This window comes from Lethenteron reissneri, chromosome 34 (genome assembly GCF_015708825.2).
Source record: "Lethenteron reissneri isolate LAM-NWPU_2019-01 chromosome 34, ASM1570882v1, whole genome shotgun sequence".
In the NCBI taxonomy this organism is placed as follows: Eukaryota; Metazoa; Chordata; class Hyperoartia; order Petromyzontiformes; family Petromyzontidae; genus Lethenteron; species Lethenteron reissneri.
In genome coordinates, this window is record NC_083812.1 from 7,133,392 (window position 1) to 7,151,432 (window position 18,041).

At 40.7% G+C, this 18,041-nt stretch overlaps 1 protein-coding gene across 1 annotated transcript; it reads right to left on the bottom strand.

The window, feature by feature from the left end:
• Nucleotides 1-2,877: 2,877 nt before the first annotated feature.
• On the bottom strand, nt 2,878-11,154 carry TMEM72 (transmembrane protein 72). Its single transcript, XM_061565208.1, is given in 7 exon segments — nt 2,878-3,258; nt 3,260-3,382; nt 3,384-3,565; nt 5,537-5,670; nt 6,597-6,668; nt 7,806-7,872; nt 10,686-11,154. Coding segments are annotated over 7 exon segments (786 nt in total). The 5' UTR covers nt 10,753-11,154; the 3' UTR covers nt 2,878-3,117.
• Nucleotides 11,155-18,041: the final 6,887 nt, after the last annotated feature.

Below are 18,041 nucleotides of genomic sequence, written 5' to 3' on the forward strand. Positions count from 1 at the left end.
CATATCCATTTACTATATATTCTTCTGCTGGACGGTTGATGAGGTACAGAAAACGGTAAGAAAATGTTCAACCAAATGTTCCTAACATTACGTCCAACACCAGTGACATGCCAGTACGATTGAAGCACTTTATCACGCGGTTTAAAATAACAGGTATTTGAAATGTCACAATTTATGACTCAAGTGTTGTTTCATGCCAAGACGACACGTAATGTACTTAAGCATTTTCATGCTTTTGTCAATGGTAACATTTAAAGTTTATTTCAACATCACAAAAATGCACGTGTGACGTGGACACACCTGAAGTAAAGTAAGCCGAGGAAAACACCATACAAACCTATCTTATTACAATGCTTGTCTAGAAAATATTATACACCATTAATAAACATGTAAAATATTACATATCTATGCGCTACATTCGTCTACAGGCGTCATTGCTCTTACAGTCCTGGACCAGCTTCGGTATATTTTAATGCTAAAAGTGAGCTGGGTGGCCAAGCAAGGTCATTCCATAGGTAATGTATGATAAAACTATAACGCCTTTTACAAAACCATTTATGATACGCTACTCCGTATGGCTTGCCGTGTTCCATTCATCCTGTCGGGTCGATGTCTACTTGCGATGTTCTTCATTGGCTACTGGCGACCTCTAGTGGCCTTTAGTGCGGCACCGGACAATATCCAAAGGTGAAAAACACCTCCACCATCATCATCGTGCTGTCAACCCCACCAATGGTTTCAAATGTGTGGCGGCCCTCGCACTGATGATGTCTCATTGGCGAAAGGGCCCCCCCCCCCTACCCTCTGAAAATGAGTGAAGAGCACTGGTTATGTTTATTTGTTTAATTATTATTATTTTATTATTTCCCTTCTCCGTGACTTTACCGAAAGAACCAAGAATATGAATAAGAACACTGGTGTCGAGTTTACAGTTTTAATTCAATTAAAAGCAGATGTGTGTTTCTTGCCCGAGAGTTCATAACACTTCCACTGCGAGGGTAAGTTTTGTAGATGTGTTCACATTTATAAAAAAAACATTGAAAAGTCTTACACAGTAAAACATATCTCAAATCATTCTATAATGCCTTATCCCCTTGACTGATCAGCTCTTATTCCACTTGTTATTTACAGGTTTCATGCAGTGTCACAGACTGCAACGGTGAGAGCATTTTATTAATTGCTCATCACAGATCATACATTATCTCTTCGTAACATTGCCAGCTTCGCAAAGGCATTTTAATCTTTGGGTGACTGCTCTTTGTTGAGTCATCACGTTTGTAACCAGTTTCCGCATCGAAAATGAGCATTTATTGATTTTAAAAAAACCCCACTAACATCATTATTTAATTGTGCTATATCTATCACGTAATGCTAAAATGTTGTGATGTTCCATATCTGACACCAAAGCGAAGTTTATAAACACGCATCAAAACATTCGTATATATATCTACTGTACTTAACAGCAACATAATACGTTTACATTTGTCTTATACAATTATTAATAGCATCAAGCACACAAATCTTGATACACATTGCACCATTACATAAACAGAAGAACCCCATTAAGGTGAACATGATTTAAAAAGCTGTTTACATAAAACCGCTGCAAGTTAAGTCCCTTTGTGCAACCACAGGTCATGGTGTTGAAATTAAATAGTCAGGGGTGGGGAACGTCCGGCCCGCGGGCCGTATGAGGCCCGCAAAATCATTTGGTGTGGCCCTGGCAGGGAAACCGCAGGCGGGACTCGAAATTCAATAAATCTATCGGAGCAAACCTGGAAAAGCAGTTGCGAGTAGCAACATCATCAATAGCCAGCTAACATCACCCCACGCCTCGCCAAAGAGAAGCAGTTCCAGTCCATCGCATTAGGGGTGAGTTAATTAAATGTTTGACCGAATATAACAGGCTAATTTTTAAGTTGATAATTTTGTACGGCCCGCGAATGATGTTATACATATCCAAATGGCCCTTGGCAGAACAAATGTTCCTCCACCCCTGAAATAGTGGATTCAGCATGCTTTATACAAGGCTTTTAAAAATGCAAACTATATTCAGCTCTTTATTTTACCGTTTGCTAATTTTTTACAACTTTTAACTCCACGGAATAAGCATTACAGTACTGTACAAATATTGCAGCTGTATAAGCTGCAATCCAACAGGACATTTGACTGCATATGTATTGACTATAAATGTAAGAAAATTTATTATTTAAGTATATGCGTTACAATGTCAATTATTGTTTGACTATACAAATGATAATCCTTTTCACATATCGTCCGTTGTCCAAATTAGTCCTGCATTCGACTTGATAACGACTTTCCGTTCATGCGGTTTTCACGCACGCACAACCATTCACACACAAGTTGCACACAACAGCGGCTACGCACATTTTTTTTCCCCAGCACCGCCAAAAGAAACTTCAACAATCTTGGTGGGGGCATGTAACCAATACGTGGGAACAGACAAATAGTGCCCAGTTACAGCTACATATTGGACATTTCAAAACACATGTTTAAATTTGTTTTTAGTATATTAGTTCTAGATTTGAAGCTTTCGTGACTGCAGGAATCCATACTCTTTGGTTCTTTCGGTAATGTCACGTAGGTAGAAAAATAATAGAACACGACGTTTCGATCGCAACAACAAGCGACCGTCTTCAGGTGAGATAATCACACTGCTGTCGGACGAGGCAAGTTAAGTCCCTTAGGCATTAATACCTCGTCCACAGCAGTCTGATTCTCTCACCTGAAGAAGGTTGCTTGTTGTTGCGATCGAAACGTCGTGATCTATTATTTTTTCCACCTACGTGACTTTACCGAAAGAACCAAAGAGTATAAACTTCAACAATACAATCTAGATTATGAGTTTTCGTGACTGCAGGGATCCATACTCTTTGGTTCTTTCGATAAAGTCACGTAGGTATAAAATAAAATAAGTAAATCACGAATTTTCGGCCGCAACACAAGCGTCCGTCATCATCTGCAACACAAGCGCCCGAAACGTCGTGATTTAATTTATTTTCTTTTATACCTACGTGACTTTACCGAAAGAACCGAAGAGTATGAACTTCAACAATACATTCGCGCGTGTTTTCCGGCCAAAGAACAACGTTCGTTTCATTTTTCCCGAGCGAGTATGGGGGCCGTGTCGGAGGTGACGAATTCGGCCGAGCTGCCCACCGAGGGCTCCACCTCCTCCTGCTCCGCAGCTTCGTGCAGAGTCTCGAACCGCACGCGCTTCTGATTGTTCTGCTTCCTCAGCCGCCGTCGTCGTCGTCGTCGTCCCAGATCGTTTCTCCATCATGTCCTCCGACTTATCGGATGGTCCCATGGGAGCCGAGTCGATTGTGAGATGTTTCCTCTGCTCGCCCTCCTGGCTGCCAAGCTTCTGACTCGAACGTGAAGATCTGCTCGCTGCCATTTGGTCTTCCCACCACCGACGCCGTCGATGTCGAGCGAGTGTCGGTGTGGTCGCCTCGAGGCGTGCCCTTTGTGAACGACTTGCGAATTCGCTCCTTGTAGCTGAGGGCGAGGTATGCCGTGCCACTGGCGATCAACATTATTCCTGAAAAGTGAAACAAAACGTCTGTGATGCTGCGTTTGCAGTTGTGCACAAATTACAAAGATACTCCAGACGTTTTGTCAGTAGCACTGACCTAAACCTTGGCCAATTCCCCTTCTTTATTGCAGATAGATAATGCTTTGACGTGAACATTCCTAAACTTGGGGTAACTCTTCACATATCAGTTTGATCTTGATTTGAAACGTTCGTGACTGCAGGAATCCATACTCTTTGGTTCTTTTGGTAAAGTCATGGAGGTACAAGTATAACCCGTAAAAACAAAGTTTTTCACTATAAATCCTTTATATGCGTGGCGGCTAGAGTCCTCTCGTCCTCTGGCTTGAGATGGCTGCCACCTATGGGTCAGATGATTGTCTGGCAGCATTAAACAATTGGTAATTAAATATTTACAAAATTTTCCCTACACAGTGTAAAATTTTGGAAACATTTTTTCACGAAAATGCATTGTCACGCACAACGATTCTGTGTGCAAAATGTCAGCTCGATTGGATCACGGGAAGTGGGTTAAAAAACGACCGAAAGATTTGCACGGTCCTAAGCAAGCAAGCGAACTTAATATAAAGGATTTAATAACAAGTAAACCCGTAAAAACAAAGTTTTTCACTCTAAATCCTTTATATGCGTGGCGGCTAGAGTTCTCTCGTCCTATGGCTTGAGATGGCTGCAATCTATGGGTCAGATGATTGTCTGCCAGTATTAAGCAATTGGTAATTAAATAATTTAATTAGTTTTCCCTAAACAGTGTAAAATTTTGGAAAAAAAATTTCACGAAAATTAATTGTCACACACAACGAGTCTGTGTGGAAAATGTCAGGTCGATTGGATCACGGGAAGTGGGTTAAAAAACGACCGAAAGATTTGCACGGTCCTAAGCAAGCAAGCAAGCACGCGAACTTAATATAAAGGATTTAATAAGTATAACCCGTAAAAACTAAGTTTTTCACTCTAAATCCTTTATATGCGTGGCGGCTAGAGTCCTCTCGTCCTCTGGCTTGAGATGGCTGCCACCTATGGGTCAGATGATTGTCTGCAGTATTAAACAATTGGTAATTAAATATTTAATTTGTTTTCCCTAAACAGTGTAAAATTTTGGAAAAAAAATTTCACGAACATTAATTGTCTCGCACAACGAGTCTGTGTGCAAAATGTCAGCTCGATTGGATCACGGGAAGTGGGTTAAAAAACGACCGAAAGGTTTGCACGGTCGTAAGCAAGCAAGCAAGCACGCAAGCAAGCCAACTTAATATAAAGGATTTAAAAAGAAAATAAATCACGACGTTTCGGGCGCAACACAAGCGTCCGTCATCAGGTGGAAAAGCGATGACGGACGCTTGTGTTGCGCCCAAAACGTCGTGATTTATTTTATACCTACGTGACTTTACCAAAAGAACCAAAGAGTATATCAGTTTGACTTAATCCAGAAGCATTCTTAACATTTTTATTTAAATGCCCCATGGTGTATCATGCGGTCTCCAGTTATTAATTTAATCTCTGGTCTCCATCTGCTATGAAAAAGGGCCATTACCCTGCCTTTTAGATATATTTTTCTCATTTATGGCAGTGCCATTGGCAAATGTGTCCAGTTTTTATTTATTCCTGAAATTGCGACCTGTCAAGCACAAGGTATATGGTACCACCTTACACAGCGTGGCTGCAGTGGTGTACATACTTGTACACTGGCCACTCAAACTTGGGTTGGTGCCTGGGTTCAGGCTGTTATTCGCATTTTGTTCTGCTTGTCGCTATCCGTGCTCAGGAAGCTATAGCTGGTATTGGACAAACATCCATTCCGATGGTGACGCATTTCCTAGAAATTACGCAATTGTGTGCCCCAACTTTATTACATTGCACCATCCTGTTTTTTTATTTTTGCTCCAGTGCTCTCTCCACGGTACTACGAGGCCGATACAAATACAATATAACAACCGTGTTTTATCTGCTGGAGGAGAGTACCTGGGATTGTGGCCAGCCACACAGCAACAGGGTGCAGGAAGCACACGACTGACATGAGGCCGTACAGCAGGAACCTCTGGCAGTAGTCCAGCCACGCCAGTTTCTTCCACACCCGCACCGCCCTGCCGTCAGGACTGCACAGTCACCAACGCCCCGTTATTGTATGAGCATTAGATTTGCTGGACATTGCGTCGATAAGCTTTGGCCAGATGTGGCCAAATGATTGAATGCCACGGAGGTGGGGGGAGAGTTTTTTTCACGTGTTGGTGTGATATTAAACCTGCTGGGCTGTGATATGGCTCGGAAATGGCAGTACAGCTTGCGTGTTAATAAATTGATTTGTATTGCATATTTAGTTTTATCCCATAACGCGTGGGTTTCAACAATTATTGGGTCCCTGTTGTATTCAAAAAAACGTTATTTTAAACACATTCTAAATGTACTCAAAAAGAGCTTTGAGACTCATTGAAGTGTTCCTGGGTTATTCATGGATTGTAGTGCACTAAGGATGTTTACTCTAGCTTGGTCACAAGGGTGTAGATTTATTTATAAGCATGCTAATGTGGATCACCTTTTTTACATATTACGTGTACATTTTAGAAAAGACGATGCATTATAAGGTTATAACAGTGTGCCTTAGTGAACTTTGAAGTAATATCCTTTATTTATTTACATCAGGTAAGAACCTGTATCTTTCTCAAGGGAGACCCGGGTTACAGTCCAAACCCAAGTATGATACAATTTTGCAACATTATGTCATTAGCAGGTTTTTAATACTCTCACTGTGAGGAAATGAATGTCTCAGAACGATTTGATCAACTGGTCTCCATCAGGATATACATCAGAGGGTCAGTCATCCAAAGCGTCCATAACTTATTTCCCTTTCAGTGACAGGAAAAATATATATTATTATCCATTAACCTCTTACTTTACGCATACGTTCACTAAAGCAGCAACCTGATGATTAAAAAATGTGTAACTTATCATGAACAAAACTCTGCATACTGTAAGAAACAAAGATTTTGACAAAGGTACATAATCGACAGGAATTGTTTCTTACCTGCAGCATGCCATAATAAACTTATCCACCAGGTAAGCCGTTTCCAGAAATGTTATGGCCACGGCAGAAATCCTTTAACACATGGATGGGAGGAGTTCATTAACAGTTGGAACGTTCCAATCATTCTTACTATTGTAGATGTTTATTTACTTTGTATATGAATGTTTTTTTTTACTAACAATACTATTCCAATGAAACATCTGTTGCAACGAGAGTATGGGAATAAGTTATTAAAATAATAAATGTCATCGCATATTTTAAATGTCCCTCGTAACTAAACATTAAATGAGGTTCTTTCGTCTATGAGCTTCACAAAAATAGTATTTTACTCCAGTACTATACTGGGTAAAGATAAGTAATTTAAATAATGTCATATGAAGCACTCTGCAATTGTACACAGTACTTGCAAATATTTGTTACGCCAATAAGGTGACTCGTATATTTATACCGATTGAACTGAATTCATGAAACTATGAGAATTCACATGCAAAAAAAAATCCTTTATTCCTTCTATTTTCAGAAACCTACAGCATGCGAAATTAAAGCGGAATCACATACGCAATGAAATCAGCCAACTTTACACCATGTGCATCACTTTCGGTGTGTTGTGTATTTTTGACATTAAAATTTTCGTTGCACAATCTCTTCACTCAAAATGTAATGGGGTGACATTCTAAACGCAACTCCGATAAGTACGGTGCGAAAGAAGTTCCCCATACGTAATAGCCAATAGGAGGCTTAGTCAGTAATCACGGTCCATAATAGAGGTGGGCTGAAGTAGTGACGGGTTACGACACATTTATACTTACGCGATCTCACCCAAAAACCTTTATTATGATTATTGGTCGCGAAAGCCGACGTGTTAAACCAAGTAATCACGGTGTGCATAAGCGACGCACATGACACATAGCACTATGTAACACAATTTTTGTTCCTGGGTAGTAAGTGTTATTTCGAAATTGCTTATGCCGAAAAGTATAGAAAATGGCAATTATTCCCCACAAACTTTGCTTTTGTGACCAGGACAGTGATATTTTGAAATTTACCCATTTTTAATGAGAAAATGGGCGAATTTGTGTATTTTCATTCACATTAAAGTCAGAAAAAACAACATATGAATCAAAATGAACATGTATTTATACTAAAGTAATACAAAAATGACGACAAAATGTTAAATATGCGAAATGTTAAATATGCAAAAACACTTACAGCAGGTAGACAGCCAGTCCAGGATGGGTCCCGTCCAGAGATGTTTCGATCCCCACTGCCCACAGGACTGTAACCATAGACCAATGCAGTCCAGCACAATGTAAGTCATTCGTCTGTAACATCTTATGTAATGTGCTTGCATCGAGACAGCTGATCACAAGTGATCACAGAACAGCATTTGAAAAATAAATTGTTGGGGAAACGAAAAATGTTTCAAGCCCCATTGACTGTGTCTTTTGTGTTTTGGGGACATTTCCCCAGTTATGGAGACACCACTGGTTTTGTAAGTGTTCGGGGTAAAGAGTTGTATTTTATCTCCATATATATATTTTATAAATATCCTTGTCGTCGTGTATAATGGTTAGTGCAACGGAGTTGTAATCCAGAGGTCGTTGGTTCCATTCCACAGAGTTGCAGTTGAAATAATGGTGCAATATTTTTAAATCCCCTCAGCCTCTGTCCACCCAGCAATATGAACGTTATGTTAAACATTATTATTATTAAGCTTGTTTATCCAGGAAAGCCAGAGTCTCATGATTTTTTCGAGAGGGTCCTACAAAGTGTTTGCAATAGTGGGTAATGATTGCGACGTAGAGCATAAATCCAACTGAATAATTTGCAGGTAACTTATAAAATGTGGAACATTTGGACCATGACGCTAGCACACAGGGGCCTATTCTTGTGAATGACATCATATGATTTTTAGCGTCTGTGAACCAGACGGCTCCTATTGTTACTGTTAATACATCTGCTGTGTTAACCAGGGTGGCCACTGGATTTGAACCGTGAAGCTCTGCAACATGTTACCATCGGGCCGCATCACCACCCCGGTGTGTACACCACAGTTATTCAAATCGGCAATTCACATGATGTCGTGGAGTAAATTGTGGGTTTTACCACTTATTCCATGACATTTGGCCAGTGTGGAATAGTATGCCAAATACCTTCTAGAGGGGGCTTTCTAGAGCTCCGTCTAGTGGAGGACTTTTTGCTAGTCGCGTAAGCAAACGATTCAGCATTTTACCTTCTGAATACGCATTTCGTTTCAGTAAATAGGAGTAGATTTTTTTTTGCAAACTACGCATATAATATACGCTAGTCTTAATGTGACACTTTAATAACATGTCCTTAAAAGGCAGCAGAACATTAAAGTACCCTTCATATCATGAATACAGAACAGTATTTGGGTGTTAAAAAAAAGTTCCAACAGAAAGAAAACTCCTTATATCCTAACATGTTCTGAAAATATTTCACTTGCTATTATATTTTAAACGACAGTCCTCCACCGTGGTTTGTTGTAATACTGTATTCTGTCAAGACAGCATGTATAAGGAATGGCGACAGCAGTGAGACAGGAGGTTGAACATTCCTGAAATGGAAGTTCCACTGAGAATAATAACAGCAACAAACTCTGTCATGCATGACCCATTATCCCTTCATGTTGCAGAAGCCTTTCATCTCTTGCCACCTCTGAGAAATGGCCTGATGCAAATGTTGGAGATGTAATATTAGCAACTGTGAACACGTTAGGTAATAACGTTGCTATATTGTATAGCTGAACAAGGGACTGTACATCTTATGTGCGGTGCCATCAAGTAATGAAAACAATAAGGTCACCTATTATTTCACTATTTGCGATTATGGTACAAATGTAGGTGGTGCCAGTGTGCCATAATGATTGGTAGGAACACATTGTAAGTCGTCATCGTGAAGAGAGTTTGGGGAAGCAAGGGACAAGATAATAATAAACATCACAGGAAACTGAAGGCTTATATGAACATGGTGACTGTCCCAGAATTATTGCAACAAGAATATGGTTAAAAAGAGGATATGGTTAAAAAGGACATGGACTCTAATAGAGTGGTATGCCAACATTAATCACAACATTTTCCAAAGTTGTTAGTCGTTGGATGAATAACATCCAGTTAACATACCGTAACATACACATTCGCTAACACGATAACAATTCTCGCCTCATTTCCCAGTTCTATTCTATTCTTGCTCATTGCAATATGTTCAGGAGCTAAAGGCCAATGTTTAGTTCTGCTGTTTACGAGAGGGCTTCAGGAGAGACAGTGCGTGTAGTTTAGCTATTACTCCATTTGATTATGCATAACTACAGTGGTTTACTCTATGATAAACCACTTTGTGTGTTTTCGTGTTACTTTAAACACAACTAATACCAACATCTGGGCGAAATAGACTTTGCTTATTCGAATGCACAGTATTCCTTTAACACAGGGTTATGCAACCGATTGGAATGTGACTGTGAATTCCTCCTAATTATCAAGCTTAACTCCACGATTTGTTTGGTGCCTTAGTAATGTTTAATTTTCACATGCTCAACCCCAAGGGTTGGCTTTAATGGGGCAATCGCTATGGCGATTAGTGATTGCCATTGCGAACAGCGTGATTTAGTATGTCACTCCATCAGCCCGGTAACTCACTCAGTTCATAATTGTGCTATGTAAAAAAAAATACACGTCATATCAATCTCAACAGGCCATTTTAAATACTTACTGTTGAGATATCATTAAACAATAACTGAATAATTTCCATTACAGTACAGCAAAAAAACATTCCATATTACGAGTGGATAAAACACTAATATACTGTTACTGGTGGATTAAAGTGCTTTACCTATTTCACTACAATACCATACTACTCTTGGGGTACATTTCAAATATACAGGGTATAGACCTTGTCACTCATTGTAAAGGGGCAAGCAGTGGTGGCATGGCCATGCAAATAGCACTGTGACCTTCTTTCGATATCAAAGTCCGCACATTGCTGGATATCCAACATATCAATTTGCAAACAGTATAAAGTCTGTTGACTAAAAGCTACAAGTGGAACCATTTACGGGTAACATACACTTACCTCCAGCAGTGGAGATCCCAAGCAGTTTGCAGGCCACGGTGAACCATGATAGCACGTCCTTGGCCATTGCAGCCCAGTGTGCCGCAAGTGCCGTCCCTTGTCAGGGACTGCAAAATACACACAGGTCCTGTGGTCTGAGAAGCAGCCCTCTCTGCAAGCTCTTCGGGTTGAGTCGACAACAGCTCGTGGTATTGTTTGAAAATCCAGCCAGATCCAGCGCAACCTAAAACCCTCTAAAACCTGCTCTTTCTGTTTGGAACGCTTGAAATAAGTCGACTAACTGCAGTCTATAAATATAGCTGAGAGCCTGTGTTAATTCCATTGTACTTATTTATATATTTGATCATTTAAAAAAAAACCCTACAATTGGCAGGGAAATGAAGTGTCAGACTGAGTAATTAGAAGACCAATTACTCTAAACAAATGGATGCGCACGACAGAAGATTGAGCCGAAATATCCTGTTGTCAAGCGCTGTTACAAGTGGTGTTTTTTTATCTCTCCATTCCATCATATGGCAGACTGCTTGGTCAAATCAAGATCAAACTGGGATTTGCTAATTATTAAACCTACCAGTGTACCCTACATAATCAAACAAGGTCATACAAAAACGTTCTCAGATGTCTTATATGTAATGTGTTGCTTTTGTGTATCATGATGTCTTGATAGGCTTTTTAAAAATATCAGTCCTGTACTAGTACTGTCGTGAAGTAGTCGTATCAGTACGTAGTACAGTGTTGTATTTGTTTATATATAAAAGGCTTTTGGGTTAGATACATTTGGCATTAACCCGCTACTACCCGATACAGCCAACCAATAAGGTTAGTCATATTTTAAAAAGTGCCAATTAGTTACTACTTCAGCCGACCGGTGTGTTGGAGAGTAAATTCACAACATTTACCATTTGAGTACGACGTTTCGATTTGTTTAAACGATGAGTTACTTTTTTAAAGTTGTTTCCTGCGGCTCTGTGTTCAGCTGCATTTAATGTGATGTCAATAATATTTGACACTGGCCTTTAAAAACCATAGATAATCTCCCAAAATGAAAACAACACACTTTAGTTGTGGGTAGTCCATATTAGTGTATCTTATCCGAAGCATGCGGCTTTATATCAAGCTTCCTTTAGTGATTAAAGATGACAGAGGTGTTTGTTTTGGAGACTCCTCACGTATAATATGGCTGTCAGTAGGTCAAGACGTGTGCGTTTCTATGATTACTTCAGCTGAAAAGTACATGTCTGCAAATATGTACCACATTATACTTAATGTTGTGTTTGGTTCTTACGTTCAGCGTATCTTACAACGTATTACAGCCTACCGACCATTATTGCAGTAGTGTTCTACAGGAGCTACGTATCAAACTTATCCTGTCGCACCATAACATTCGCCACTTTAAACCAGACCAACCTTTCACTAATCGCTACAAAGGCAGTCACATGCACGCTACAAACAGGGCTCTCCATTCATCATTGTGTTTACCTCCTAATCCCATCAGAAACAATTGGTCACTGATTTCACTGACTCTATGGCTGAGCGAGGAAAACATTGATTTGGTTAACGTGCACCATCACCATTTGCAGCATATCTTCTCACTTAACTGGATCTGCAAATTAAACAAATTACACCAATTGTTAGTGTAGTTGAATACAGCATTGTTTGATTCATGTGGGTCTAACATTAAAGCATTTACATCTCTTTCCTCTGGTTTCCCATTCTTTATCTTCTCTCCCCTTTCCCATTCATTGTTTTTATTTTTCATACATTAATTATATCCTTGACTCCATTGCTGGATGAAGGACTCCCCATGTCTTGTCGGTCAGGCATGGGGAGTTCAAGCAGCTTCTGTTTTGACCGCATCGAGGGGGGCACGACACGGGCTGGAGAAGAGATGGAGCTGATGCGGTAGGGGGAGGACGTGGGGCTGAGTGGACGACTTGCCGACGGTACCAGCAGTGTCAATATCGACCTCCGTTGGAGGAGGCTCGTGGAGGACGCTGCTGGGCAGGTGGAGGACAGTCACCCTCCAGCAACAACGGAGGGTGGAGGAGCGACGCTCACAACAACGAGCGGAACGCCGGGCGGGTAAAAGGAAGCAAGTTGGAATAGTAGAGGGGGTCCAGCTGGTGGTGCTTCTTCCGGTCATCTCTGTCGACTCGTGGCACCTGCTGGGTCTGTTCACGTGGCCTCAAAGTGCACCTAGCCTGGCACAGACGCCGTGGTGATGCCACGGCGAATGTTGGGATTATTGGTATTGGCTGTGGTGATCAAGTGCGGTTTAACGAACGAGGGCCCCGCAGCATTGGCTCGTGTATCGCTCGCCACTGATGTTAGCCGTGGCTCTGAATCGAATCAAACTCATTTAGGGCCGGATATGTTGTGCACTGGCTAACCACTCCACCCCGCAGTCACGGATTAGACATACCCATAAAATGGTTCACCCTGGAGAATTTGATTTGGAATGCCCCATTATGTACGCGGCTGCAAATTCAGTAACCTTTCCTCCATCGCGAACGAATGTGTACATCGAAGTGGAAGACGAAATGCATCTGAACTGCGATGATTCTGGTTGAAAACCTGTTTCGTGTTTGCGTCTTGGCCACCGACGGGCTGGTTCGAGTCGGCAGAATTGTGTCGCAATGTGGACCGAAAGGCCACGCACAGCACCCACTGTAGCGCGTTGCCTTTGAGACTCACCTCTGACAATCTTGAGTTGCAAACGAGTGTGTGTGGGTTTTTTTCTCCTCCAAGACACATTAACCACACTGTTGTTGTTCAGTTAGGCTGGAGCTAAGCGTATGGCAGTGTGTAGTTTATTCAGTACTGTGGGCATTGGAAAGAGAATAAGGGAATTTGCTATATTACAATGCAATATTTAAGCTACGTACTTTTTTCTGTCTTGCCCAATCTTAGTGTTTACTTTAGTGCGGTAAAACCGTCTCATATCTGACAGGCAGGGAACTTGAGTGGGGTATTTATCGGATATGGGAAAACGTCGGATATGTGAACATGCATAGAAAATGACAGTGACATCGTGTACAAATTCTGCACTGGGTGATAGTAGATATGTGACTGTCGGACATGCAACGTTCTACTGCAGTACTTTGGTCGGGCCCGTCCAAAATTATCTTGGGGTAATTGAAGTCTGCACGTAGTGGGGTTTTTATTTATTAAGATTGTTGCAGCGTGAAAGAATGGTCGGTCAAAAAAGCCAACGCATTTGCCGACACATATTTACAGGAATTTAATTTAGATTCCAGGAACAAGCGAGGGGAAGGGAAAATTTTTAATCAAGGAAATGTTAGATCAGGGGTCGACAACCTTTCAAAGAATATTAAAAAATGTCTTTGAGCAAAAAAGTTCGAGAGCCGCATGACACCCACAGCCACTTGAACACAAACACAGCAACAGTTATACAGCAGATGGCAAACAAATTCTGACTTGAATAAACAAATTATGTGGTGGAATAGACTGCATCTATTTAATTTATTTCCCCCGTAATTATTCTTTAAAAATAGTGTTCAACTGTACATTTTGTTGTCACCAATACATTCCACAGTGACCCATTCTCTGCCACATTTGATACATTATCTGAATTGTTTAAGATAACTTTTTACAGACTGCCCACAAGGGGTAGCCAAAGAGCCACAGGTTGCCGACACATGGTTTAGATCGAGGGTCAGGGAGAGAGCAAACATGAGTTCACGTTATGTAGAATATGAGGAAATAGTGAGGAGCAGTCAGAGAAACAGAAGAAAATTTCTACGTGCCAAGTGTCTCACAAATGACGAACCAATTGAGCTATTGTGAGATCTGAACCGTGCCGTTTACATGCGTTACAATGTTTCATGATCTATTCTAGACGGTGCATTTCGAGTGTGCTATGATACCGTGCGTGTATCTGGTCAAATAGAATAATGGCCGTGTAAAATATTTGTGACCGTACCTAGCAACCAGTCATCAAAAACTTTATTCAATTGTGTGTGTGTGAAGGAACCCTGCGGGAGAGGGTGGCCATAGCATCTACTATTGTGAACAATAATTGTCTGCTAATTTGTGATAATTTCAGATGAGAGTTATGATTTCGAGCGGCGATGTGTGAATTGGATTAACATTATGCTCCATGCAAACATTAAGACACTCATAAAAAAACTGCCCAAAAACCATGTAGTCGGTGACGTTTCGAGAAATGGCCCTTCTTCGTGTGCTATAAAGAAGAGGAATTGGCCAAAACGCCACCGATTGTATATATTTTTTTTATTTTAAGGAAGTGTTGTTGATGAGCGTTTTTTTTATTGCGCTTGTGCACCACTACCAATGCAGAATCATCAAATAACATGCAAAAAATGATGTTTTACAAAATGATAATTATATAAGGGTTAATACCATTACCGTAACTTTGAAAAACAACGCATTGATACAAATTGGGTTTATGAACACTGTATTGTAGTATGTGCCTTGTCTGTATTGGGAGTGTCTAAGTAGTTTTCTATGAACACTGTATTATAGTATGTGCCTTGTCTGTATTGGGAGTGTCTAAGTAGTTTTCTATGAACACTGTATTGTAGTATGTGCTTCGTCTATCTTGGGGTGTCTAAGTAGTTTGTGTAATGAACACTGTATTGTAGTATGTGCTTCGTCTGTCTTCGGGTGTCTACGTAGTTTGTTTAATGAACACTGTATTGTAGTGTGCACTTTGTTTATCTAGGGAGTATCTAAATAGTTTGTTTAATGAACACTGTATTGTAGTATGTGCTTCGTCTATCTTGGGAGTGTCTAAATAGTTTGTTTAATGAACACTGTATTGTAGTATGTGCCTTGTTTATCTTGGGAGTGTCTAAGTAGTTTTTTTTATGAACACTGTTGTAAATTTTGACTTAAAACATTCGTGGCTGCAGGAATTCATATTCTTGTTTCTTTCGGTAAAGTCACGTAGATAGAAAACCAAAAAAAGAATTAAAAGCAAAAAACCCACGACGTTTCGATCGCAACAAAAGCGACCTGAAGAAGACCGCTTGTGTTGCGATCGAAACGTCGTGGGTTTTTTGCTTGGAATTTTGATTGTTTTATATCTACGTGACTTTACCGAAAGAACCAAGAACATGAACACTATTGTAGTATGTGCCTTGTCTATTTTGGAGAGTCTACGTGGTTTTTTTCCCTTTGCCTGTAAATTGAATCATTAAGCACATTGCTTTCACTCAATATTTAAATGTGTTATTAACCAATTCCTCTCCTTGCGCAATCTATAAGTAAAGATGAATATGCTTACGAATCCCAGTCAGTATTCATTATTTCACAATGAAACATATCGTGAATGGCCATACACCTAGTTTTTATTTAGCTAGCTTTCATATCAAGTACAAACAAAAAATCAAAGATCTCCACGTAATGGATTTTTACTTTGGCCTCAAAATAAACATCGTGTCTGAGAACTCTCAGATAAGCACTCTGCATTGCCAATAAGACTCATGCCTTTTCAGCTTAGTATTCTAAGTGAGCATGCTGTACGCATCAACACCCCAAGAGTGTAAGTCCTTGTTTGCATGACGCACGTGTCTAAACACGACAGTAAACGTGCGTACGTGTCGTCATCGACGTGCCCTGACATTCATAATACGTAACTTAATAGCCCTCTTTCAATAGCCACGAACAATGCTTTTTGATCAGACGCAACCGCACACTGGCAGCGTGGATTGTGAAGCTACGGTGGAGCTTAGATTTTGAGAGCTTAGATGGGGCAGTGCAGTGGGGTCAGAGAAGGAGAGGGTGGGAAAAGCCATAGCCGAGGCTTACGGGTCTGGATCACGGCTCGCGTAAACAACATCGGGTGTACTCGTACGGCTGTAAATCAACGAAGAAGCCGCATTCACGATGCTTTAACCAAGATAACGCGAGGGAATCGCTTTGGGTAGTTTTTTTTGGCTTTCCCATTGAACTTTTTTTTGGTTTCCCCTGGGCGGCGGGGCAAAATTGTTCATTCGGAAAGAGCCACACTCTTGCGGGATTTTCCTGGCCAAAAGAAACACTTTTGCTCGTATGTTTGTAGCAACCCGCACGTCTTCTGGTCGTGACCAGTCCGTCCTTCCCTTCAGACAGCAACACTTTTAATGTCCTGTGTATGACAGCACTGTGTAGTATAGACACGGTATGGGGGCCCCTATCACCCAGCACAGGACTGACAAAGGGCCGAAAATTGCTGTTATAGGACTGCCCAGATTGGTGTTTGGAATTTTTAATTTAATAGGTCTGCTACTGCGTTGGGGGTACAGTACATTGGTAAAACGATTCCAACATTACGGAGACAAATCACCTTCCGTTCTATCCACTTAAAACGATTTAATGTTTAATTTTTAACGTATTGGCATTCCAAACATTGTCACCGGCAGAACTTGTTTGATCGTGCTCATTCTGAACTGGATTTAACTGGATTAGCAAACTCGGAAACGGTCCGTCGTCTCAAACGAATACCTTAACGCCTGGGAAATCAATAGACCGATAACATATACACAATGTGGAGAAAGGGAATGCAATATTACATTGCTGTGGCTTGGGGAGGCTTTCATCCAACAGTGGATTGACCATGGCTCATGATGATGGTGGAATGGAAGTATTTAAAAATGTATTACACTCCCATTGCATGCTATGACATATTTTGTAAGATTTATTTTCTTATCCTTTTCCTGATTGTTTTACAGACTTCTGTGTATTCATTCTTCACTTTTGTATTTCTATCTAAGATTATATTTCTTCTTTTCCCCAACAAATATTTTGTGGTTTCAGGCAAATTCTGTTTTCTTAGCTTTCCATCTCGACTTTCAAAATACTGTACAGTAATGGAATGACTATCCTCGTTAATTCATTATTTTAATTGGTGGTATCTATTTTATTAATTTTCTATAGCCATTTGAATTTGTGTGCTTAAGAGTTCGCCTATATTCGGTTACCCTGGTCTACATTTTTGATGTTAACTATCGTGGTTGTGCCCCGTCTTTCGGATATGTTGCAGTGCAAATGAAAACGTAATTACATTAGTAGTTGGCAGGGGCGGTTTCTTCATTAGGGCGATTGGGCGACGCACCACCAATGTCATTCAACCACAGAGTCATGCTAGCCGTCACTGTGCCTCTGGATATAGTCCAATCAGCGTCATGTCACGTTCTGTGGAGTACCGCCTCTTTTTGGGTGATTTCACTCCGGCTGAGAATCGCCCCGAGTGGCCCCATAGACTTACATTCAAAGATGTTTTTTTTCGAACGGCGGGCGCTCCAATGCATTCTCTATGGCTTCCGGGAGGGCTCGCCCTAACGTGCTTATGTCATCATACGTGCTAACGTCATCATACGTAAGCACGTTTCA